Source organism: Bombina bombina, chromosome 3 (genome assembly GCF_027579735.1).
Source record: "Bombina bombina isolate aBomBom1 chromosome 3, aBomBom1.pri, whole genome shotgun sequence".
In the NCBI taxonomy this organism is placed as follows: domain Eukaryota; kingdom Metazoa; phylum Chordata; class Amphibia; order Anura; family Bombinatoridae; genus Bombina; species Bombina bombina.
This window is the reverse complement of record NC_069501.1, coordinates 715285117-715307339: the sequence shown is the minus strand read 5'-3', so window position 1 is coordinate 715307339 and position 22223 is coordinate 715285117. Positions and strand designations below refer to the sequence as shown.

The window sequence follows — 22223 nt, the reverse complement described above, 5'->3', positions numbered from 1 at the left end:
ACAACACACACAGCACTCATATATAAGAACCACAGCTTAGCACACCTTCCTAAGCCAGGTAATAGCTGGTGTGCAGAGTTTACCACCTGTGAAGTGTGTCTGACAACTGAGCCAGGAGTTGTTGTAAGACATCTGCAGTTTACTAGAATTAAACAGAAACATCTGAGACATCTAGATGAATAGTTATATTAGGGTACTTGCATGTCACATGTATAGAACAAGGGAAGGTAAAAATGATGTATTCTTTAAGTTGGAGGATTCTGTTTTGGTAGTGAATGAAAAAGAAAGTGAATCCCAAGCGAAGCTGCCTTACCCATGCAGAAACTTGAAAACCAAGAGCCAACAACAAGCTGGCAGGAGGAGGAGAAGGGGTTTCCATATGAACACTGACTTTTTTGACTTTATTCAAGTGGTGGCTTAATATTAATCTAATAGCTTTATGTGCTGTCATAATGTCTGTGTAAAACAAATGCTAATTGGCTGACAGCAAATTAATTGTAGTGTTCCTAAACAGAAGTAGCTTTAAATGACAGACAACGGACAATTATCAACAACTTTGATGACTTAAAAAAAGGACAAAACAAGTGTCTTCAAAACTGTTTATTTTATTTATTCTTTTTTTGTTGTCAGACAAACACATTGATTTCTGGACCACAGTAGAGGATGGAAACCTTTCACAAACTTATTTATTTGAAAATACAAATATAAAATTATACTTTCCACATCTATGATGTGAGAGACCCCCATCCACATAGTAATTTACAACAAGGCTTCAGAAAGCCATACACAAAGACCTGAAAGATGCAATGCTTGAGAGAGTTATAGATATATAGATACATACATATGTATATATATAAAAAAAATATTCACTACCAAAGTTCTCATCAGTTCATACTAAAGTATAAAAGTAAGGGCTAGGTCTGCCACAGTGCCATTAAGGTTAATTTGTGTTCAGAAATGCAGAACCACCAGCGATGCTTAGATCCACAATTCATGAAAAGCTCGGAAACTAGAACTCAATGAGATTAATTGATTTCTAGATCTGACGCCCACCTCAGGTCCAAAAGAGGCACACATAACTTGCACTGGGTGCTATGTGCATTATATTATAAGCATTGGTGACTCCTGTGTTTTTTTTTTATTCTATCTACCCTGTTAGATCGAGAAAGTAAATTTAAAAAAAAAATACTAAAAATAAATAAACATAAAATTTGAAAATCTGCCAAAGAACAGTACATTCTGATTATTCAGTGATTTAATCACAGATCAGGTGGGCGACTCTTATAATACATGATTTTTCTTATTGTTATAATATATCTGCTTCATTCTTATTTATTTTTGGTACAACTCATTACAGTATATTGAAGTATTGCTTAACATACAGAACTCTTGTAGTGTTTACTTGTGTAAATGATCAGATTTTTAACACTTATGAACAGTTGTACAATGTTTATAACCTGACTGTATGAAACGACCAGTGTATCTTGATAGAACTTCATTCCATTCATGTTTGTAAGGAAACAAGATTGAATCAGTAACATACATGATAAAATCATCTTCAAAGAAATACCACACAAAATATTTTTTCCATTTTTTTTTTTCAAGTTAGTGTTCTTGTAAACAATTATACATCACACATAAATCATGGATGACTTGTTATCAATGTAATAAACTATATTGCTTTAGTCTTGTTCATGTTGCTTTTGCGCATGGCAAACATTAAATATGTCTGGTGTTTGTGGCTAAGTCCCTAGCCCTCATTCAGACTTAAGGTTAAAAATGGCATTTTTATAGTTGAAACAATAAAATTAAAAAAAAATACAAATAAGTACAACTTTCAGGTTGTCATTACCACCAATTACTCAATATTTGAACTAGTCTAGAACAATGTGCCTAATTTATTAGCTGTAAACTGCTGTACAATGATAAATAAAATGACAGCAACAGAGCCATGCTACCTTAAAGTCCAAGCTACAAGTTCAACTTAAAGTGAACGATCATGGAACCTAGAAAGCAAAAGAAAACAGGTCTGACTTCATTTTACCCAAGAGGTCGTGCTTGCTCACTTCTACGTTGTTAGAAATTGGCTTTCAATTAAATAAGTTTACAAAGATGGTTGAGTAGCTGTGTTTCACATCCCTTTAAAGGTAAACCTTATAAAGAAGATTGCACACAGTACAAACTGTTAACATATTAGGAGTAATTCCCTGCTGTGGTTCTGGAAGATTTAAAAAATAAAAAAGTCATAAAAAAATAAATATTTAAGTATAGCAATTAAATCTATTTTTGCAAATCACTGTGGAATTTTCCCTCTACCTATATCTAAAATATAAACAGAATGTAGTTTAGGACAAATAATCACTATGATACTACGTTGTACAATTTTCAGGAGCTAAAAGGTTACATTTTTCAAACGTTACTTTCAGAGCCAACCAGTAAAATACATTTATTCTTTTAATAAGAGCAATCCTTTAATGTGAGAGAAGGCATTTTCACTGCAAATGGGACGATGTATACACACTTATTTTTATTTATTTTTTAAGCATGCTGAAGCATTAGAAATGATTTAAGATTGTGTCAAGGTGCTATTATTTTCTACATTGCTTTTCGTTAACCTTTTAACTATTAAAAAGGCACTTTTCTGAAATATAGTGATTATATGGTACATTTATCTAGATCTGCCAGACTAAATCATTTTAAATTCCATCAGTGATACATTTACATTTTTCAATTTCTATATTATTTTAGCTATATCATATGGGAATTTTTTTTCCCGTCTTTTAGGTACACTATGTTTACATCTTTTGACATTGTACAGTATATGATGACACATTGTTGTGTGTTAAATATAGACTGTTGCTGCAGAAGTTACTGCCTGATAAAAATGACAATGGAGAAAGGGCTTTTTTTTTTATAACTAGCTGCTGGAAATATGTATTATATATTTAGTCTTTTGTTTATTTAAATTTAAACCAGAATCTTTATTTAACTTTTTACATCCAGGATTTGTTTTAATAAATCAAATTTCACTAGTGTGTTAGAGAAAGCGTCATGTTTCTTCAAGGTCTTCTTTAATGACAGAGCGAATAAAACAGTGAAAACCCAATAAATATTATATTAATGCCGCAGTGTTCAAATTTAGTTCTTGAGGGATTAAACATGATTACAAAGCTAGTATTTATATTGTCCAAATGATAAAGATTTTATAAGAATAATATGTGTAAATGACATGGAATCCTCACGGACTAAACTAGTACATAGCTGCACCATTAACAGAAGTTGTGTTTTGTCTCAGAGAAACATTAAAACTCACTTCAGGCTTGTGCATGTGTTAAGCCATTTTAAGATATGGCATAGGCTACTTTTGGTGTGGTGTATGTTTTTTTAATCTATTTAAACAATGTAAAATGAAGAACTCCATTGGGAATTAAGTATTTTTAACCTTTATATTGGGCCCACAGCAAAAGTGTATAAATATATTGTAGCTGAGGGCAAGAGTAGATAAAAGGGCAAATTATAGTTACTAGTGAAACCAGAGTAAGTAGTGTCAGATTACTAGTAGCTATGCTACATACTTTTACTATTTCTAAATCATTTTTTATATGTTGTGTTGTTGTGAAGGATAACATACTTTAAATCATACTAAAGAACAGGTATAGGGCCTCATTTATGAAGCTGCTTTGGGTGCCTGAGTCCTGCAGACTTGCAAGAACAGGTCTGAAATGCCTGTTAAGTAGCTGCAGTCTTAACTTCTTCTTAGCCTTTACAATCACCTTGGCTAAGATTGACAAGCCCTGCTCTCATGTAATTAGTTCCCCAAGAGCAGGGGGTGCGGCTGCACAAGCAACTGCTTGTGCAACAATAATATCCACTGCCCATTAACCAGAAACTTGTCCAACCAGACTTTTATAAATCAGGGCCATAGTCTCTATAAACAAAATAGTTTCCAGGCACTCAATAGATATTACCCACTTAACTCTGTTAGGATGTTTCATGCCATCCTAAAGGCACTGGACTGTAACACTGTTAGGACAGCATGGAACAACCTAACTTTTTCTGTGTCCTGTACCCTCCTGCTTCAACGAACATCTACCTGGGGGACTTGCCTAGCATTGTAGGCAGCCCCCAGGATCCGATCCCAGCGTTAGACTTCCTTTTTCCTTTACATTGGAACTTTGTTGCGATTGTCAACATTTGCCCCAGTCACGAAGGGGTTAAATTCGGCAATTTAAAAATATGCAATGTAATTTAAACTTTTCACTTTTAAAGATGAGTATATTACCAGCCATACTGCTAATCACATTCAGTGGTCAGATAGTTGAAGTGAGGCTAATAAGCCTTTCTTTTTTATTTTAGTGGCTTAGATGGTACAGTAAATAAATGTGGTTTTCTGTATCTGAAATACTTATCTACTCAGTGTATTGAGTTTAAGAATATCAAAAGTAACGGTAATTTAATAGGACATGGAATTCCAAAATTCAAGTATGCATTTAAAATAGCATATTGTAAACATTAAAAATATTTTGGATGAAAAACGTGAACTATAATATACTCTATATCCATTTTCCAGCACAGGCAGCTTATAACGCCACCATCTTTCATAGATAGTTTGCGCAGTCAGGAAGCCGGAGAGAGCTAGCTGTACCCTCCTTTCAAATAAACTGAGAAAGTGAAGCAATATATGCAAGAAAACCCTTTTATATGAATAGAAATATGATCTGTTGGGTAATAATTAAATATCTGTAGCATACCCCCACATGGAAAATATTAATGTTTAAAAGCTGCTATTACTTTAATATCTTTTTAAGACAGAAAATACCTGAACTAAAGCTGTATGTACTGCATGCATCTCCTGAAGGTTTCAATTTCATAAAAGTATTGGGACAACACTGCTGTAGATCAGCTTTAGCTTGCTACGGCAAGCAGGCACGACCATTTATCCTTGAGTAAAACAAAGGCTCCTAGTAGTTTGTGCTAGAGTATCTGACATAATGATGGAAGTACTACATGAGCAAGGGACTAGAGTGAACCTTGGTCTAGGGTAGCCACATTTAAAAACATAACAGGTTCCACAATATTTCATATATGGGCCAATGGAACGCTTCAAAAGTTATATAAACATCTAAAACATTTTCACACAGATTATCGATTACTTCTGAGCATTCTTAAAAAAATATTTGTTTTTCTCTTAGTAAAATCATTTAATATACCATGCCTCCCTCTTTTAAAAAATAAATTAAAAAAATCCAGTTTTGCATATATATAGCATTAGCATTTAAGGTAGTATGGCATTCCCCTTTCAAAATCAAGGGAGGGTAGGGCGATCTACAAAAATGCCTATTAGAGTTTGCCAGCATTTTAGCGTTGTGAGACCTTTGGTTAGTTGAAACCACATCAGATTAAAAAAATAATAATAATTATAATAACAATAATAAAAAAAGAAAATAAACTGCTCCAAAAATCATCAGCATTTTTTCCTTAAATTAGAGAAAGTTCTATCCTTACTGGTCCTAAATCTGCAGAACTACATCTATTTCTGTAATTTTAATTACGATACAACTACCAATATTTACTACAGGAAAGAGAAGGAGGAAATGAATTCATTACATAAGCATCAGGACAGCACACACATACAATATAGCCACTATATACATTGCTAAGATAATTTCATGAGTAAGAAAGAATATTCTATGGGGTGACTGGGAATGAAAAATAATATATATTATATATATTATGGAAGTACAGTACATCATTAACATTGACAAAATATTGATTTTTAAAAAATCCCCAATCATTGAAGGTTAAACCATAGGGAACCGTACTTATTATCCAAATGTTTGATACTTTACATGACTGAACGTTTATACTTAAAACATTGAGAATATTTTATTTTTAAGCAGAGAAAATCAAAATTGATTTCCAGAATTTCATTCAATAGTGGAAAATACACATAGGTAAAAGAAGAAAAAGTTTCTTTCTGTTGTCATAATTTTTCACCCTTGTTAATTAGATGTGTCTATTTCAATAGCTAAGTTATCGCTACCTATTAGTAACATTTATAAAAATAGGAGTGCAGCAGCCTTTGTCTCAGAAATGTATCATTCAGTGTCTTTACTGGCTGTATGAAAAAAGTACCAATTTATACATGTAACAGTTTAAAAAAAATATTAATTAACTTGGCATATATTAAAAAAGAAATATCATCCACACAACAGTACGTTGTTAATGCCAACTATACCAAGTTGTACTTCTAGGTTGCTGTCGTAGGCCTAATAATTGATATAAAAAACAAAACAAAAACAAAAAACAAACTAAAATATCCTTCATAAGTATCCCCAATAGAGGACCAAATATAAAACAGCCAAAATAAACTTGTGCAAATAGGAAATTGTCAGTTTTCCCTACCAGTCACAGTGCAATGATGTTTTATACTTTACTTTGTAATTATTAATTCTACAATAAATTAACCTTTCATATCCTCTATTGTGATACTTTTAGCACTGAGGTATTAAAACACATGTTTCGCATTCCTAATTTATTAAAAGGAGAAAAACAATGGTCATAAAATAACAAAGTATGAAGGATTCCTTTCCCTACACAACACATTAGTCAATGAAGAAAGCAATATAGAAATTTAGCTTTAAAAGAGGAAAAAATATATACAGAGAGCAGCTGAAATGACCGGACTTTTTTTTTTTTAAATCTAATTTTAACTATGAAAATTGGTATGCATCCTTTAAATACTTTAAATATCAAAACTGTAGCTTAATTTTCAGAATGGATAAATATTTAAATCTTCATCCTCCAAATCAAAATAAAAATAGAACTAGATTTTTTAAGCTGTGCACATAGTTTATGTTGGTAATATGCTGGTATGACGCTAGTACAGTTATCAGGTCTAAACACCTACACAACAAGCTTAGACAGTGTTAATATAGCTAGTAGGGCACACCTTGGCAATTTATTCAGGGCTTAAAAGTACAGAATGGTGTGTCCCCTGCATTGTCCATAGATGCTTTATGCCCTCACAAAAATATTTTTTTATTTTAAAAGTTCTCTAAGTGTATATGCAGTTAATGGAAGATTATTTACAGCATTTAGTTTGCTTCATGAATCAATTTGATAAAACCTTAGAATATATTTTTTTTTCAAGAAAAAAAAAACAAACAAAAAAAACACACTTATAGAAAAAACGAGGACTCAACAAATTCTTGTCCTTAAGTTATTGCCGAAAATAGATATAATCAGTTTAACAGAGACATCACAAAAAAATATCTAAATATTCGGTTTAGTTAGCTGCACTTTTACATTATATACATCATGAAACTGAAACGTGCCTTCAGTACCCCATAACCCTATAGTAAGAGCTTTAATATCATTGTGTGTTAAAACCAAACTTAAGTCTTTAATACAAGGGTTAAGAATTTTTTTTTATGTCATTGTGATTGGTACCAAAATTTGCAATTCACTTTTAAAGTCTCAACCTTTGCTTAAAAAAAAAAAAACAGAAAAAAAAAACATTCAGAGAATGCAAACGTTAATTATGAAGTCTACAACAGTTCGCTTTAGCTCAATGTGTACAAGATTAAAAAGAAATAAAACTAGACAAGTACTGAAAATAGTAGCCCCTCACTCCCAAATATTTGAATAAAATGTTAAAAAAAAAAAACATACAAGCAACAATAAAAGCAAAATATATGACGTAAAAGCTGTCGATTCTATAGCACAGTAGGTTCATGAGATGACGAGATTGAAACAATTGCAGTCCGCAGAATGCCATCTCCAGATGTGTGTCTGTCTTGTACTGGGTCATGATGTAGTACTCAAGGTCTGACGACTTGATCCCAATGAGGAATCATTCAGAAACTTTGCCCGGTCTTGACTGGGCATCCAGACAAATTCTGTAGCAGAAGAAACAGTTTAAAAGAATATCAATTTAAAGCAATATTATTTATGTGCAATTAAACATGATCTGTGCTAAAATAATCTGACACTAGCATGTTTGTTATATAAATCAGTGACTTTATCAAATCTAATTGTAAATGGTAAGTTATTGAGGCATATTTATCAAATGTCTGTCGGACCTGATCCGACTGAGCGGATCAGTTCTGACAGACATCGCTGAATGCGGAGAGCAATACGCTCAGAAACACGGACCCTCAAGCTGCATTCGGAGCTTGATAAATGGGCCTCATAGTGTTAAAGTAGTAATTGGTGAACTATGCAATTAGACATCAGCTCCTCCCATATAGTTAGTAAAACTATTGTAGTGTTTTAGCTTAATGGGAAATCAAACATAGCAGTGAATTCCCTGTAAAATGTTCAGTTATGCTTAGTAAAAAAAGCCTGATATTTTCATGGGTTATATTGCCTATTTTGCGCCAATATGCCTCTGAAAAAAAATACTGTTACACTGCCCCTCTACACAGCCATTGCTTGATCAGAATAGGAGCTAATTTATATTGTCCACTCACATTCCAAAACGACAAGGACATAAATTAAGCATACTCAATAGGCATTTCAATAGGTACATCCCTGGACTGCAAACAAACGTTTAAATAAATGTTTTATTCTATATGCAGATATTTTTCAATGCAGTGCTTAATTGCTGATAAGTACTATACGTATAAAAACAAAATGTATGCCTACCTGATAAATTTCTATCTTTCCAGATATGGAGAATCCACAACGTCATTCAATTACTAGTGGGAAAATAACTCCTGGCCAGCAGGAGGAGGCAAAGAGCACCACAGCAAAGCTGTTAAGTGTCACTCCCCTACCCATAATCCCCAGTCATTTGACCAAAAGGGAAATGGAAAAGGAATAACACAAAAATGTACAGGTGCCTGAGGTTTAGTCAAAAATAACGGTCTTAATAAAGGGTGGGGTCGTGGACTCATCATATCCGGAAAGAAATAAATTTATCAGGTAAGCATAAATTTTGTTTTCTTTCCTAAGATATGGAGAGTCCACAACGTCATTCAATTACTAGTTGGAACCAATACCCAAGCTAGAGGACACAGAATGAACAAAGAGGGAGAACAAGACAGAAAGATCTAAACAGAAGGCACCACCGCTTGAAGAACCTTTCTCCCAAAAGAGGCCTCAGCCGAGGTAAAATGATCAAATTTGGAAAATTTGGAAAAAGTATGCAAAGAGGACCAAGTTGTAGCCTTGCAAAGCTGTTCCACAGAAGGTTTATCTTTGAAAGCCCAAGAAGAGGAGACAGCCCTAGTGGAATGAGCTGTAATTTTCTCAGGAGGCTGCTGTCCAGCAGTCTCATAAGCAAAATGAATCATACTTCTCAACCAGAGGGAAAGAGAAGTAGAAGTAGCCTTCTGACCCTTACGTTTTCCTGAGAAACAAACAGGGCAGAGGACTGGCGAAAATCCTTAGTCGCCTGTAGGTAGAATTTTAGAGCATGTGCAACATCCAAGTTGTGCAACAGACGTTTTTTATGAGAAGTATTGGGACAGAGAGAAGGAACAACAATTTCCTGATTAATATTTCTATCCCAAACCACTTTAGGAAGGAACCCTAATTTAGTACGAAGAACCGCCTTATCCGCATGAAAGACAAGGTAAGGCAAATCACACTGCAATGCCGAGAGTTCAGAAACTCTCTGAGCAGAAGAGATAGCAGTAAGAAACAAAACCTTCCAAGATAGCAACTTAATATCTATGGAATGCATTGGCTCAATCGGAGCCTGCTGCAAAACATTACGAACAAGATTACGGCTCCAAGGAGGAGCAACAGGTTTAAACACAGGCCCGATTCTGACCAGGGCCTGACAAAAAGATTTAACATCTGATAAATCCGTCAGATGCTTGTGTAACAAAATAGATAATGCAGAAATCTGACCTTTCAGAGAACTGACTAACAACCCTTTCTCCAGACCTTCCTGGAGAAAAGACAAAATTCGAGGAATCCTGACCCTACTCCAAGAGTAGCCCTTAGATTCACACCAGTAAAGGTATTCACGCCATACCTTATGGTAAATTTTTCATGTAACAGGCTTGCGAGCCTGGATCATAGTCTCAATGACTGACTCCGAAAATCCACGCTTAGACAGAACTAAGTGTTCACTCTCCAAGCAGTCCGCTTCAGAGAAACAAGATTTGGATGGAGGAATAAACCCTGAGTTAGAAGGTACTTCCTCAGAGGCAACCTCCAAAACGGCCGAGATGACATCTTCACTAGGTCTGCATACCAGATCCTAGGAGGTCATGCAGGAGCTAATATAATTACCAATGCTCTCTCTTGTTTGATATGAGCAATAACTCGTGGAAGGAGCGCAAATGGAGGAAACAGGTATGCTAGACCAAAATCTCAAGGTACCCCTAGAGCATCTATCAGAGCCTCTATCTCTTGAACTTGAACCATACCTTGGAAGCTTGGCGTTCTGCCGAGACGCCATCAGATCAAACTCAGGCACCCCACATTTGAGGGTTAACCTGGAGAACACCTCCAGATGGAGAGCCCACTCCCCGGGATGAAATGTCTGTTTGAAATCCGCTTCCCAGTTGTCCACTCCAGGAATGTGGATGGCAGATAGACAACAATTGTGAGCTTCCGCCCACTGAATAATCCATGCCATCTCCTTCATGGCTTAGGAACTCTGAGTTCCTCCCTGGCCACTGAGGTGATGTTGTGTAACTGAAAACTGATAATTGAGGCCAAGCCATCAGAGCATTGTAAATCGCTCTCAACTCCAAAATGTTTATGGGGAGAGCAGACTCCTCCCGAGTCCATAGTCCCTGGGCCTTTAACGAGTCCCAAACTGCTCCCCAGCCTAGCAGGCTGGCGTCCATAATCACAATGACCCAGGAAGGTCTCCAGAAGCATGTGCCCTGAGACAGATGGTTGACTGGTCTAGATCTATCCTTTGAGACAGATCCAAATGGTCTCTGTTCCATTGTCAGAGCATGCATAATTGCAGAGCTCTCAAGTGGAATCGAGCAAAGGGAATGATGTCCATGGAAGCAACCAACAGACCAATTACCTCCATACATTGAGCCACTGATGGCCGAACAGTAGACTGAAGAGAGAGGCAAGAGGAGAGAATTTTGGATTTTCTGACCTCTGTCAGAAAAATTTTCATAGATAGGGAATCTATTATGGTCCCTAAGAAAACCACCCTTGTAGCTGGAACAAGGGAACTCTTTTCCAAATTCACTTTACAACAATGGGAACATAGAAAAGACAACAAGATCTCTGTATGAGAGTTTGTTTGTTGAAAAGATGGCACCTGAACCAATATGTCGTCCAGGTATGGCACCACTGCAATTCCCTGAGACCTGATCACTGCCAAGAGAGCCCCTAGAACCTTTGAGAAAACTGTGGAAGCTGTGGCAAGTCCAAACGGAAGAGCCACAAACTGAAAATGTTTGTCTAGAAAGGCGAATCTCAGGAATTTGTGATGATCCCTGTTGATGGGAACATGAAGATACACGTCCTTCAGGTCTATGGTCATCATGAACTGATCCTCTTGGACTAAATGAAGAATGGAACAAATGGTTTCCATTTTGAAGGACGGTACCCTGAGAAACTTGTTGAGGCACTTTAGATCTATAATGCGTCAAAAAGTTCCCTTTTTTTGGGAACCACAAATAGATTTGAATAGAATCCTAGACCCTGTTCCCTAACTGGAACTGGAACAATCACTCCCAGGGAGGAAAAGGTCCTGAAGGCAGTTCAAGAATGCCTCTCTTTTTACCTGGTCTGCAGATAATCTTGAGAGGTGGAATCTGCCCCTGGGAGGGAAAGTTTTCAATTCTATTTTGTAACCATGAGATACTATGTCCACAGCCCAAGGATCTGTAACATCTCGTCTCCACACTTGACCAAACAGGGAAAATCTGCCCCCATTTGATCCGATCCCGGACCGGGGGTCGGCCCTAAATGCTGACTCAGCTGAGGGTTTCTTTGATTGCTTCCCCTTATTCCAAGACTGATTGGGCTTCCATGAAGACTTGGACTGCTCCTGCTTGGAAGAGGGAGAGGAAGACTTTTGACCTTTGAAGTTACGAAAGGAACGAAAATTACTTTGACGTTTTGAGTCTGTTCTTCTTGTCTTGTGGTAGAAAAGACCCTTTTCCACCCGTAATATCAGAAATTATTTCTGCCAGACCAGGTCCGAACAAGGTCTTACCCTTGTAAGGAAGAGCCAGCTTCTGGACTTAGAGGTAACATCAGCTGACCAAGATTTTAGCCACAATGCCCTACAGGCTAGGACAGAGAAGCCAGACATCTTGGCTCCCAGTCTAATAACTTGCATGTTAGCATCAGAAATAAAGGAATTGACCAGTTTGAGAGCCTTAATCCTATCTTTTATCTCCTCCAATGGAGTCTCTACTAAAATTGATTCAGACAAGGCGTTGCACCAATAAGATACCACACTTGCTACTGTGGCAATACAAACTGCAGATTGCCATTGAAGACCTTGATGAACATACATCTTCTTCAAATAAGCGTCCAGCTTTTTGTCCATGGAATCCTTAAAGGAGCAGCTATCCTCTATAGGGATTGTAGTTCTCTTAGCCACAGTAGAAATAGCCCCTTCTACTTTAGGCACTGTGCGCCAAGAATCTTTAATGGAGTCAGCAACAGGAAACATCTTTTTAAATACAGGAGATGAGGAGAAAGGAATCCCTGGCTTCTCCCATTCCTGTGAAATAATCTCTGTCACACGGTCTGGGACAGGAAAAACTTCCACAGAGGAAGGAATATCATAGTATTTATTAAGTTTACAAGACGTCTATTAGGGTTGACAACGACTGAAGTATCAGAGTTGTCCAAAGTAGCCAATACCTCCTTTAACAGTACACAAAGGTGTTCAAGCTTAAATCTGAAGATTACTTTTTTAGTATCAGATAAAGGAATAATACTGTCCGAATCTGAGATTTCACCCTCAGAGGCTACCGACTTATCCTCCTCATGAGACTTATAAGGGAGGGCAACCTGCGTAGCAGTAGGTGGAACAGAAACCTTACTATCTAAATGTCTGATTTTCCTCTTGTGTTTTCCCAGCATAGGAAAAGCAGATAATGCCGCAGATACCGCAGAAGATACAAGTGCAGCAAAATCTGCAGGCAAATAAACTTCTCCAGGATGCTGAGAGGAACTGCAGGGCACTGTATGTGACGCCATAGAGGCTTGGAATGTTTGAGGAGAAAGCGGTGGCATTGCCTGAATAGCATCATCCTGAGAGACATTGGGCTCAGACGGCAACAATTTATCTTTAAATTGAAGTGTTCTAGCGAGCATGCAGCACAGAATTGCATAGGCAAAACAATTGAGCCTCAAGGCATAAAAAGGTTTTGTCAAAAGACACAGAGTCTCGATCCATGTCCATAATACTAAATAAAAAATTTCCCAAATTGCAGAAATTGTTTAAATACACTGTCACTTTAAGAATTTTTAATACCATGGCCGCTTAACGTTATGCAAAAATTCTTTAAAATAATAAACCAATCAGGCCCCCTACACCTCAGACAGGCTGAGGTGCCTTACCGTAACACTTATACACAATTTAGCTGCCAGAAGTCTCTAAAATGATCATATAGTAGATCGACACTGAAGAGACTGAAATTCAATGACGCTGCTCCGCTCTGTGAATATCCTCCATTGACAGAGGCAAAGAGAATGATTGGGGATTATGGGTAGCGGAGTGACACTTAACAGCTTTGCTGTGGTGCTGTTTGCCTCCTCCTGCTGGCCAGGAGTGATATTCCCACTAGTAATTGAATGACGTTGTAAACTCTCCATATCTTAGGAAAGAAATAAAATGGCCTAGTTCCTATGTTGCATCTCAAAATCTGGTTTTAAAATGAAATAGTATATTTTATACTTTATCTTCATTGGGAAGAAAACATTAAATTTGTTTACTTGAAACATAACAGACTAATTAGGCAAATTAAATATGTCGGCACTCTGCTACAAACTGTTGCTTAAGTCTAAAATCAAGCGCTGAGGGTGGAGTGGGAAGAAAGTGCAGGCAAATCAAGCCAACAGTGAGTGGGAAGTGAGACAGAATGAAACATCCAAAGCCAGGATATTGTTTTAGAGATATTTTAACCCTTAAACTTCATAACTGATCATAAAGCAAGTATTTGAAAATGCTTTGTGTTTTTTGTTTTGTTGCTACAAGTAATAGGCAGAGTTTCCATATGATGTATAGTGATGAGAAAAGAAAAAAACACATTACTAGAAAATGAAAAATCAAAACAATCTTTTCTAATTTCAACTCTAGTATTATACATATTTTTCATACACTTTATAAAGATGAAGGTTCCTAATAGTCTTCAACCACTAGGGGGCGTTACTAGGTTACAAACACATCTGTCTATAGGTGCCAAGACAACAATCAACAACCCTGAACCCCCCCTCCCTGTCCGATTCAAAAAATGAAGAAAAAAAGCAAAATATTTAAATAGTATCCCTTTTATTATTATCGTTTTTCTTCTTCTTTTTTTTTATATCATTGGAGGTCTTGTAAAGGTCCCCCACCGAAACACCAATGTATCCAGCTATCGGAAAGGAAAGCGGGGGCATCTCTGGTATAGACTCTCCTTAGTGATTTATTTTTCTGGAATATTTTTCTAAATATCTCGTTGTCTGCTGATATATTACTCTTGGTAAAGAGCTAATTATTTCAACCAATAGATTTTAATCTTTGTATTAAAAGTAGTTTTATAGAAACTGATATTGCACCCATATCCTCTTATCACCCATCTTTTCCTTTTTGCAGTTTAAACACACGTACTCACCATAACCTATACCGGATTTACTATGAAACAAGTATAAACCTGTTGTGTGCTGGTGAAGTCTGGTAAGTCAAAAACATCTGTCCATGTGGTTCTTATGTTATACTTAAAACCACCTAAAGCAGCACTATACTTGCATAAGATTTTAAATGGATATAAAACAGTGTGAGAAGTTGTGGAGTTAATTTCAATATCCTTACCCAGAATCTTCAGTTCTAGTGAAAAACATGCAGAAGGACTATACAACAATCTATAAACACACACACACATACATATATGTGTGTGTGTGTTTTATATATCTATATATATGTATATATATATAGATATATATATATATATATATATATATATATATATATATATATATATATATATATGTATGTATGTAAAATTAATACTTATAAGATGTAGATAAAATAATCTACACTATAATTTCAAAATGTCTAGAGCAGAACAATTTTTCAAACAGGCAAAGCAGCCAAAATGCCTAAATATTATTGCAGTTTCACAAGAGAAAATTAGTTTAATACTTCACAAAAAATTGCTGCTCGTTTTATTCCTGAAAGAAGTGCTTGAAGTGCTCTGTGAATGACAGGAAAGCTTGCATTTATGCTAAATGACTAGAATTTACAAAGGAATATACTGTGATGAATTTAAACATCTGGTTATTTCTTTATTTTCTTTTAAGGTAATTTCTTAACAGTGCTCTCTCTTCCACTGCTCACCATGGCAAGGAGATTCTGAAGTATTGCATTTTCCATTTGTGTGGCATATTGTTAGGAGAATACAGAAAGACTGAGGTGATAACGGCTATTTAACATAATAAGCTGGTTTTTCCCCTTTGCAGAACACAATTGAAATTAGCTGATAAATAATGATAAAATCATCTAATACCCTACAGTGATGAGAAAGTAATTGAATTGCTTGGGGAGACAACAATCTTACAAACATCCATTACAAAAATGGTACATAGCAGCCATGTCAAGGTTTCCTTTTATAAAAAACAAAACAAAACAAAAACATATTACAAGGAAAAATGGATTGTAAATAACTAAATATATATATTTGTTATTATTATTTTGTTAGATCTAAAAAAGAAATGTGTCAGCTATTTTCTAGCTCTTTGGCTACGCAGACATCAAATAGTCATCAATTCCTTTTTCCTACATTGAATCATAATTGGGGTACATTGATGTTAAGAATTCATAAAATGCTGTTTATAACTGTCCAGGTTGGAGAATAGTATGAAGATAAATGACTGTATATCTACCACATGGGTTCATTTGCATTGGTCAGCAGTACACATAAAAGTGTTTGTAATCACAGCTCATAGGCAGGTTGGTTACTGTAAACATCCATTTTAACTTGCATTGGCGTGCATACATGAAAAAAAAAGGTTTGTTTTATGGAATCATTTTTTGAAGAAAAACAAAACAAAAAAACAACAACAAATTAGGACAAATTATCCATTATTTAGGGGATAATGTGTTCATTACTTGTTTTTCAAACAAAAACAATGCAAGTCTATTTTTTAACCACACCCACCTTGATGTTAACCATAGGTAAAAAAAACTGCAAAGCATGTTGTGCTTACAATGCATTAGAGACAGCTTGCATTACTCAGTAATAATATTTAAACTTTAAGGCAAAAAAAAAAAACAACAGTTAATGAATATTTGTCTACAGAGTAAAAATGAAATAAGGGTAAGAAAAAGAAAAAAAAAACAAAAGCAAAAAACAGCACACATAATTAACTCAAGAGAGGCAAAAAGGGTAAGAAACTGGCAACAATCCAAATTTGGTGAGCTAGGGTGATAGCTGTAATTGGATATGTATAGTTTTTTTTTTATTTCATATAATTGTTCCGTATTTATTAGTGGAAAAATGTCATCTTTTGACTGCAATATTGGCACATTGCTTAATTATGCATTGTAGTATTCTCTGAGCATTGGAACTAAGCTGTCAGCCTTTGTTTAGCTAAGTACTGTGTTTATTAGGAAGCAGCGAATATTTCCTTTAACACATGCATCCCTAGATTCATCTAATCACTCTGTCTGGACATACAGCATTGTTTTGAGTGCCACTGATAGGACATGGAAGTGTATGCCTTGTAAGAATGGGCTGCTGACAAACTAATACGTAGATTAAATTACACCTTTATATTTTGGCTAATTAAATTCAAAATTTAGCAGACTGAAGGTCTGATATATGGCTAAATACAAAATATATAGAAATAATGGATTATTCCCTCAGATTATTAAATATAAGAGCTTCTGAAGTGCTCAGCAAGGTTAAATAAGGCTCCATTTTACGGAGGGCTGTTTTTATGACATCCATGTAAGAGGGTCTATATCTACCAATTTCCATTTTAAGCTAACAAAGAGAAGAAGAAAAAGAGAGATTTAAATGTAACAATAAATTCATTTCTTCACACTTAATTAGAACCATATATGAACCATACAATGTATATGATCAGTGAACTAAGTAGATTTACCACACAGAAGTCTGAATGAGTGGTAGATGTGCCTATACATATAGCTTTTCTCTACTTAAAAAAAACTATTTACTAGGGAAGAGAAATAAGTTTGACCATGAAACCATTCTGAAAAATATGTGCCATGCAGGGCAGGTGTGTTTGTTTAGTTCTGCTTTGAGCATGAAGATATTAATTTATCAGTAAGTTTAAAGCTGGCTTTCTCTCACACTCTAGCAGAACAATATAATTATAGGTGGGTCAGTGCCAAAAGCCGAATCATATGACGACAAGGTTGGATACAAAAACATTTTGAATATAGTAGAAGTATGTAAGGGAATACATGTTGTTGCTTTGAATAAGTAGTAGACAAATTGAATAAATCTAGACCATAAAAAAGATTATCTTTCTCAAACGCCACCAGGATTTACTGAGCAAACACAAAAAACTATTAAAGCTTTTCTTCGACCAGAATTTAACTTTTAAAAAATAGTTCAGCGCTACGACAACCTACAGAAGATTGCCCATCTCAAAAGTTAAATATGAACTAATCCACCAGCAGGATAGTCAGACACTCGTGTAAAGGTTCAAAAGGATGATTCAACAGAATCAAAGTTAAACCACATGCCATAATATAGGAAGAAAGTAAACCTTTTACTACAAAAGAACGGGAAGTTCAGAAAGATGAACTTTCAGAGGAAACATTATACCATTTTTTGAGAATATCCAAAATAAATATGGAATACAACACAAAATTCCTGAATTTACATAATGGCAAAAAGGTAACCAACCCTTCTAATATGTCCTTCCTGTTACAGGTTTACAAGACTTTAGAAAAGTAAAAGCTACTTTATTTGAAAAATGTTTACCCTAGAGAAACGTGGATTTAGTACCAAGCAGTCAGTGCAAACACTTTCAGAGCTTGGTAAAACAGTGGATGCAGTGGCAGAAGATTTGGAATCTGTAAAGTAGCTGTTAATTCTGTCTTGCTAGAAAAACTGGAACCAAGTTATCATTGACCAGGCAGTCACTAAGAACAATTACCCTCTGTTCTACTTGAGATACTTAAAACTTTATTAGAGGAAAACAACTGGGGAAATAGTATAAACCCCAATAATTATCATCATCTTAAGCAATACATGGCAGTCTTGCAGTTTTCTGTTTTTGCCATCATTTATGGAAAATCTAATTTCTGGAACATTTCCAGATAAACATCCTTAATGGAAGAACAATCTCTGTCATAAATCATAAGACTAGGTGTTCAAAAGACCTGGAAAATACATTTCAGAGAATCGCGCTTTGAAGTATTTATACTCTTCATTATATGCTTACCATGAACAACGCTGATAGTGAACAAACCGCAACTTCATGTTCTCTGAGTAAGAACATGTTGTTGATACAAAAGGGATTTGCAGTTTCTATGTTAAGTAGTACAGGTTCCTTGTTCCACAGAAATAGCTTGCTCATCTGCATTTGTCTCAAGTGAAGCTGCACAAAATGAACTACATCTGCCATCAAATTCATCCCCACCATGCAATTCTTTGCTAGACATCCTAGATAATGTATTTTGCTCTGGTAGTAACACTGTAGCTAAACGTGTGTACTAAATAATCTTCAAAAAGTATATTTTGGATTCAAGCCAGAAACAAAGGAGAAATGTGACCCCCCCCAGATAATATATGACACAATTTATGATATATGATACAATTTACTCTGCCTCACACTAGTAAACACATCTCTTTATTTTTATTATTGTTTTTAGAGTCCCAAACATTTTACTGAGGAGGATACTATATCTGAGGAAATGTAAGAAGCTACAACAACGTGAACCAGAATGTTTAGAATTATGGTTATGCTTTATAATTTGAGGACCTGTCAGTAGTCTGAGCAAATAAATCTAAGCCAAAATTTCTGAAATTATAAGAGGTCTGCTTAGAAAAAGAAAGCTAAAGTACAAGCATAGCGCATCTTAATTTGAAATAAGTCTGGTGTCATAGACTGTACTATATCTCCCCATAGTAGAGGATAAGCATCTTAATAATATTTATAGGCATAGCAGGCAATACACTGAGAGATATCACACAGCCTTTTGTCAACATTGAGAAAGAAACACCTCTGAACATCTGAAATAGAGGTCAAGATCAGGCAATGTGGCTCCAAACAGGTTAACCGTGAACTGACTCTAACTGGAAGAGGATATATATATATATATATATATATATATATATATATATATATATATATATAGATATGGGGGATTGATTCAAAAGACTTCTGTGAAGTGGTCTACTCACTCCAAAGGTCGGAGAGTATCTATCCAACATTACTGATATGCTTCTATGAGAGTGTATGAGACAAATAAGCTATTTCAGCCAGACAATAGATGCAATGGCTGCAATTATGCAAAATCAATATCAAAGGAAAAAATAAACATAAGATACATGAAGTACCCTAGGGTTAAAAATGTGGTGGCATTTATAATTCCACTAAAAAAAGCAATACAAAACATTAGATATATTTTTTTTTTTTAATAAAAACACAATAAAATAGATTAAAATACCTCAAAGTGAGATGGCAACCAACCACCTGAACCGTTTCAGTGATATCCATTTGTAAAAGCCGTTGCAATCAAAGGCCCCTAAAATTGTACAATTGTTGAGTTTGTCAGTTCTCCATTAAACAACAAGAAATTTTCGGTAGTACAGACAGAAAATAATATGTTGGCAAGAAGTTGTTATAGGCCATGCTTTCAATGCTGCATGAAGGTGTGTTTCCCATGTGTTTGTTTATGTTCATAATATATGCACTTAGCTTTTTCAATCCCCCTGACTGCCTAAGAGGGTTCAACACCCTTTCTTGTCACCAAGCGGTTAAATAATACCGGCAGCAATAAAATTATATTTTATAATACACAATTTGTGCCCCATTCCTAAACCTTTTGGTTAGTTAAAAAACAAACATAGAAAAAAATGAAAACTAGGAGGCTGCCAATGTGCACTCTTACCAGATATAGTAAAAGGTAATGGAGTAAAAATACTAGCACCACCAAGCAGTCAGTTTAAAACTATACATTCATCTAACAAGCTTAGATGGCTGTTCTAGTAGGTGAGAAATTAAATTACATAAAGAAATGAGGGTCATTTACTCAGGTTCTGTTGGTAGTCTCATGATAATATTCTGTATTTTTTCATTAAACTGACTAGATATGATATTAAGGATAATATGCTGAATTGGAAGAGTTATGTCAGATAGGTTGAGAAAGGTTGGGGATTAAATTCACGGTGGAAAAGAAAAACTAGGATTTATTATTTAAGAAGGATCAACACGCAAATTCTGCAAATGGACCTAAAGAAGCTGCTTAGAGAATTTTCACTGAAAGAAATAATAATCTTCTCCTTTCATGCATAAGGGTAAACCCACCATCAGGAAGGGCATAACTATAAATACAGATAATACTACCAATGTCCTTCTGTCTAAATACGATGAATGTACAACACCCCAACAGAATATATAATATGTTATAACTTTCTATCACCTAGCTTACATATGGAACATACTAACACGTTATCCACTCAAAGACTCATGAGTTGGTTTAATAATGGCATAAAAGGTTTGAATAAATACACCTCCAAAAGTCTCAGGATTATAATTGAAACATATAAAGTATAATCATAAAAAAACTATAATTAAAAAAAAAAGGGATTATATGTAACATTCATTTACAGAAATAAATCTAAATGAATCCCAAAATAAACAAAAAAATTCTTGGTAGGGTGTTAGAATTGGCAGCCTCAGGACAAATTAAACACATTCTTGCCAACATACAACAAAATATTTTGCAAACGGATATGAAAAGCATGCAAATTGCTTAAGTAAAATTACCATCCAGATTTACAGATCACTGTTGCATAACAGTGGTAACAAAATGCATTTTTCATTGGCTGTTAAAAAGATGTTAGTGACTAGTTCAGAATGTTTATTACATAGAATATCACACAAATGCATACAAATATTATTATGTCCTTATCTGCTAAATTAAACAGTAAACTGCTATAAATAGCTGGAGACACCATGAGAAACAGCATCACCTCTCCTAGTAATATATGGCCTTTAGGCAGTGAAACAGACAGTCACATTTCCGTCCTTTATTTCGGCTTTGTACACTGTATTTAAAAGGGACATTCTATTGTAAAATCAAAACGCTCAATTCATTATAATTATTTATTATGTTGCAGTGGTTTTACTCCCTGCAAAAAGGGTTAAACATACTAGGTGTGTTCCTGCACATCATACAGCCAATGATTAGTGACTATGTGCGTTTGCCACTCCCGAGTGTTTAAGAGTTATTATAACAGTAGACATTCTTTTTAAATGGCTCTAAATTTAAAACAATGAGGAGAATACACTTGTGCGGGACAAGACTGGGAGCAGTGATGTATTTTCTAGTCACGTATATTATATGAGTTCTTTCATATTTAACCCATATAACAGAGCAGACCGCACAGTGTCTTCTTAAGCAGCTAAATTGTTAATGCATATTGATAAAAAAGAGAAGTAATATCATGAAAACATTGAGAGTGTGTGTGTGAGGCTGCAGTAACTATTGTTGATTATACTCTACCATACACTGCAAACATCAGTTAACAGCACATGTGAAAGGGGTTGGTTCACATGCATTGCAAGTCATTACTAAAGATTTTAGAGATTTATTTAGGTTGACATATTCACAGATTTTAGAGACATGGCTAATTAGATATACATTGGACTGGTACTTTACAGTATGGAATATCACTGATTATTTGGTACAAGATAAACGTATGCTTATCAGATGTACAATTACTTAATGTGGAGTAGACAGATAACATGGAGTGAACTGAGCAACAGAACCATTGCAGGGCGACCAGCGTTTGCATAGTCGCCCCATAAGAATAAACTAGATAAACAATAATATGATACAAGTCAAAGGAGACTTCCCGAAGTCATCA

General features: G+C 35.2%; 1 protein-coding gene across 2 annotated transcripts in view; it reads right to left on the bottom strand.

Moving 5' to 3' along the window:
- Positions 1–589: 589 nt before the first annotated feature.
- The window catches only part of MSI2 (musashi RNA binding protein 2), a 986805-nt gene continuing 965171 nt past the window's right edge, over positions 590–22223 (bottom strand). The window contains exons 14-15 of one of the 2 annotated variants that reach the window (XM_053707533.1): positions 19799–19876; positions 590–7901 (exon numbers count right to left, since the gene is read on the bottom strand). In XM_053707533.1, coding sequence (XP_053563508.1) covers positions 19835–19876 — 42 coding nt within the window. In that variant the 3' untranslated portion in view covers positions 590–7901; positions 19799–19834. The remainder of the gene's footprint in view (positions 7902–19798; positions 19877–22223) is intronic. The other variant, XM_053707534.1, reaches the window with a different exon arrangement.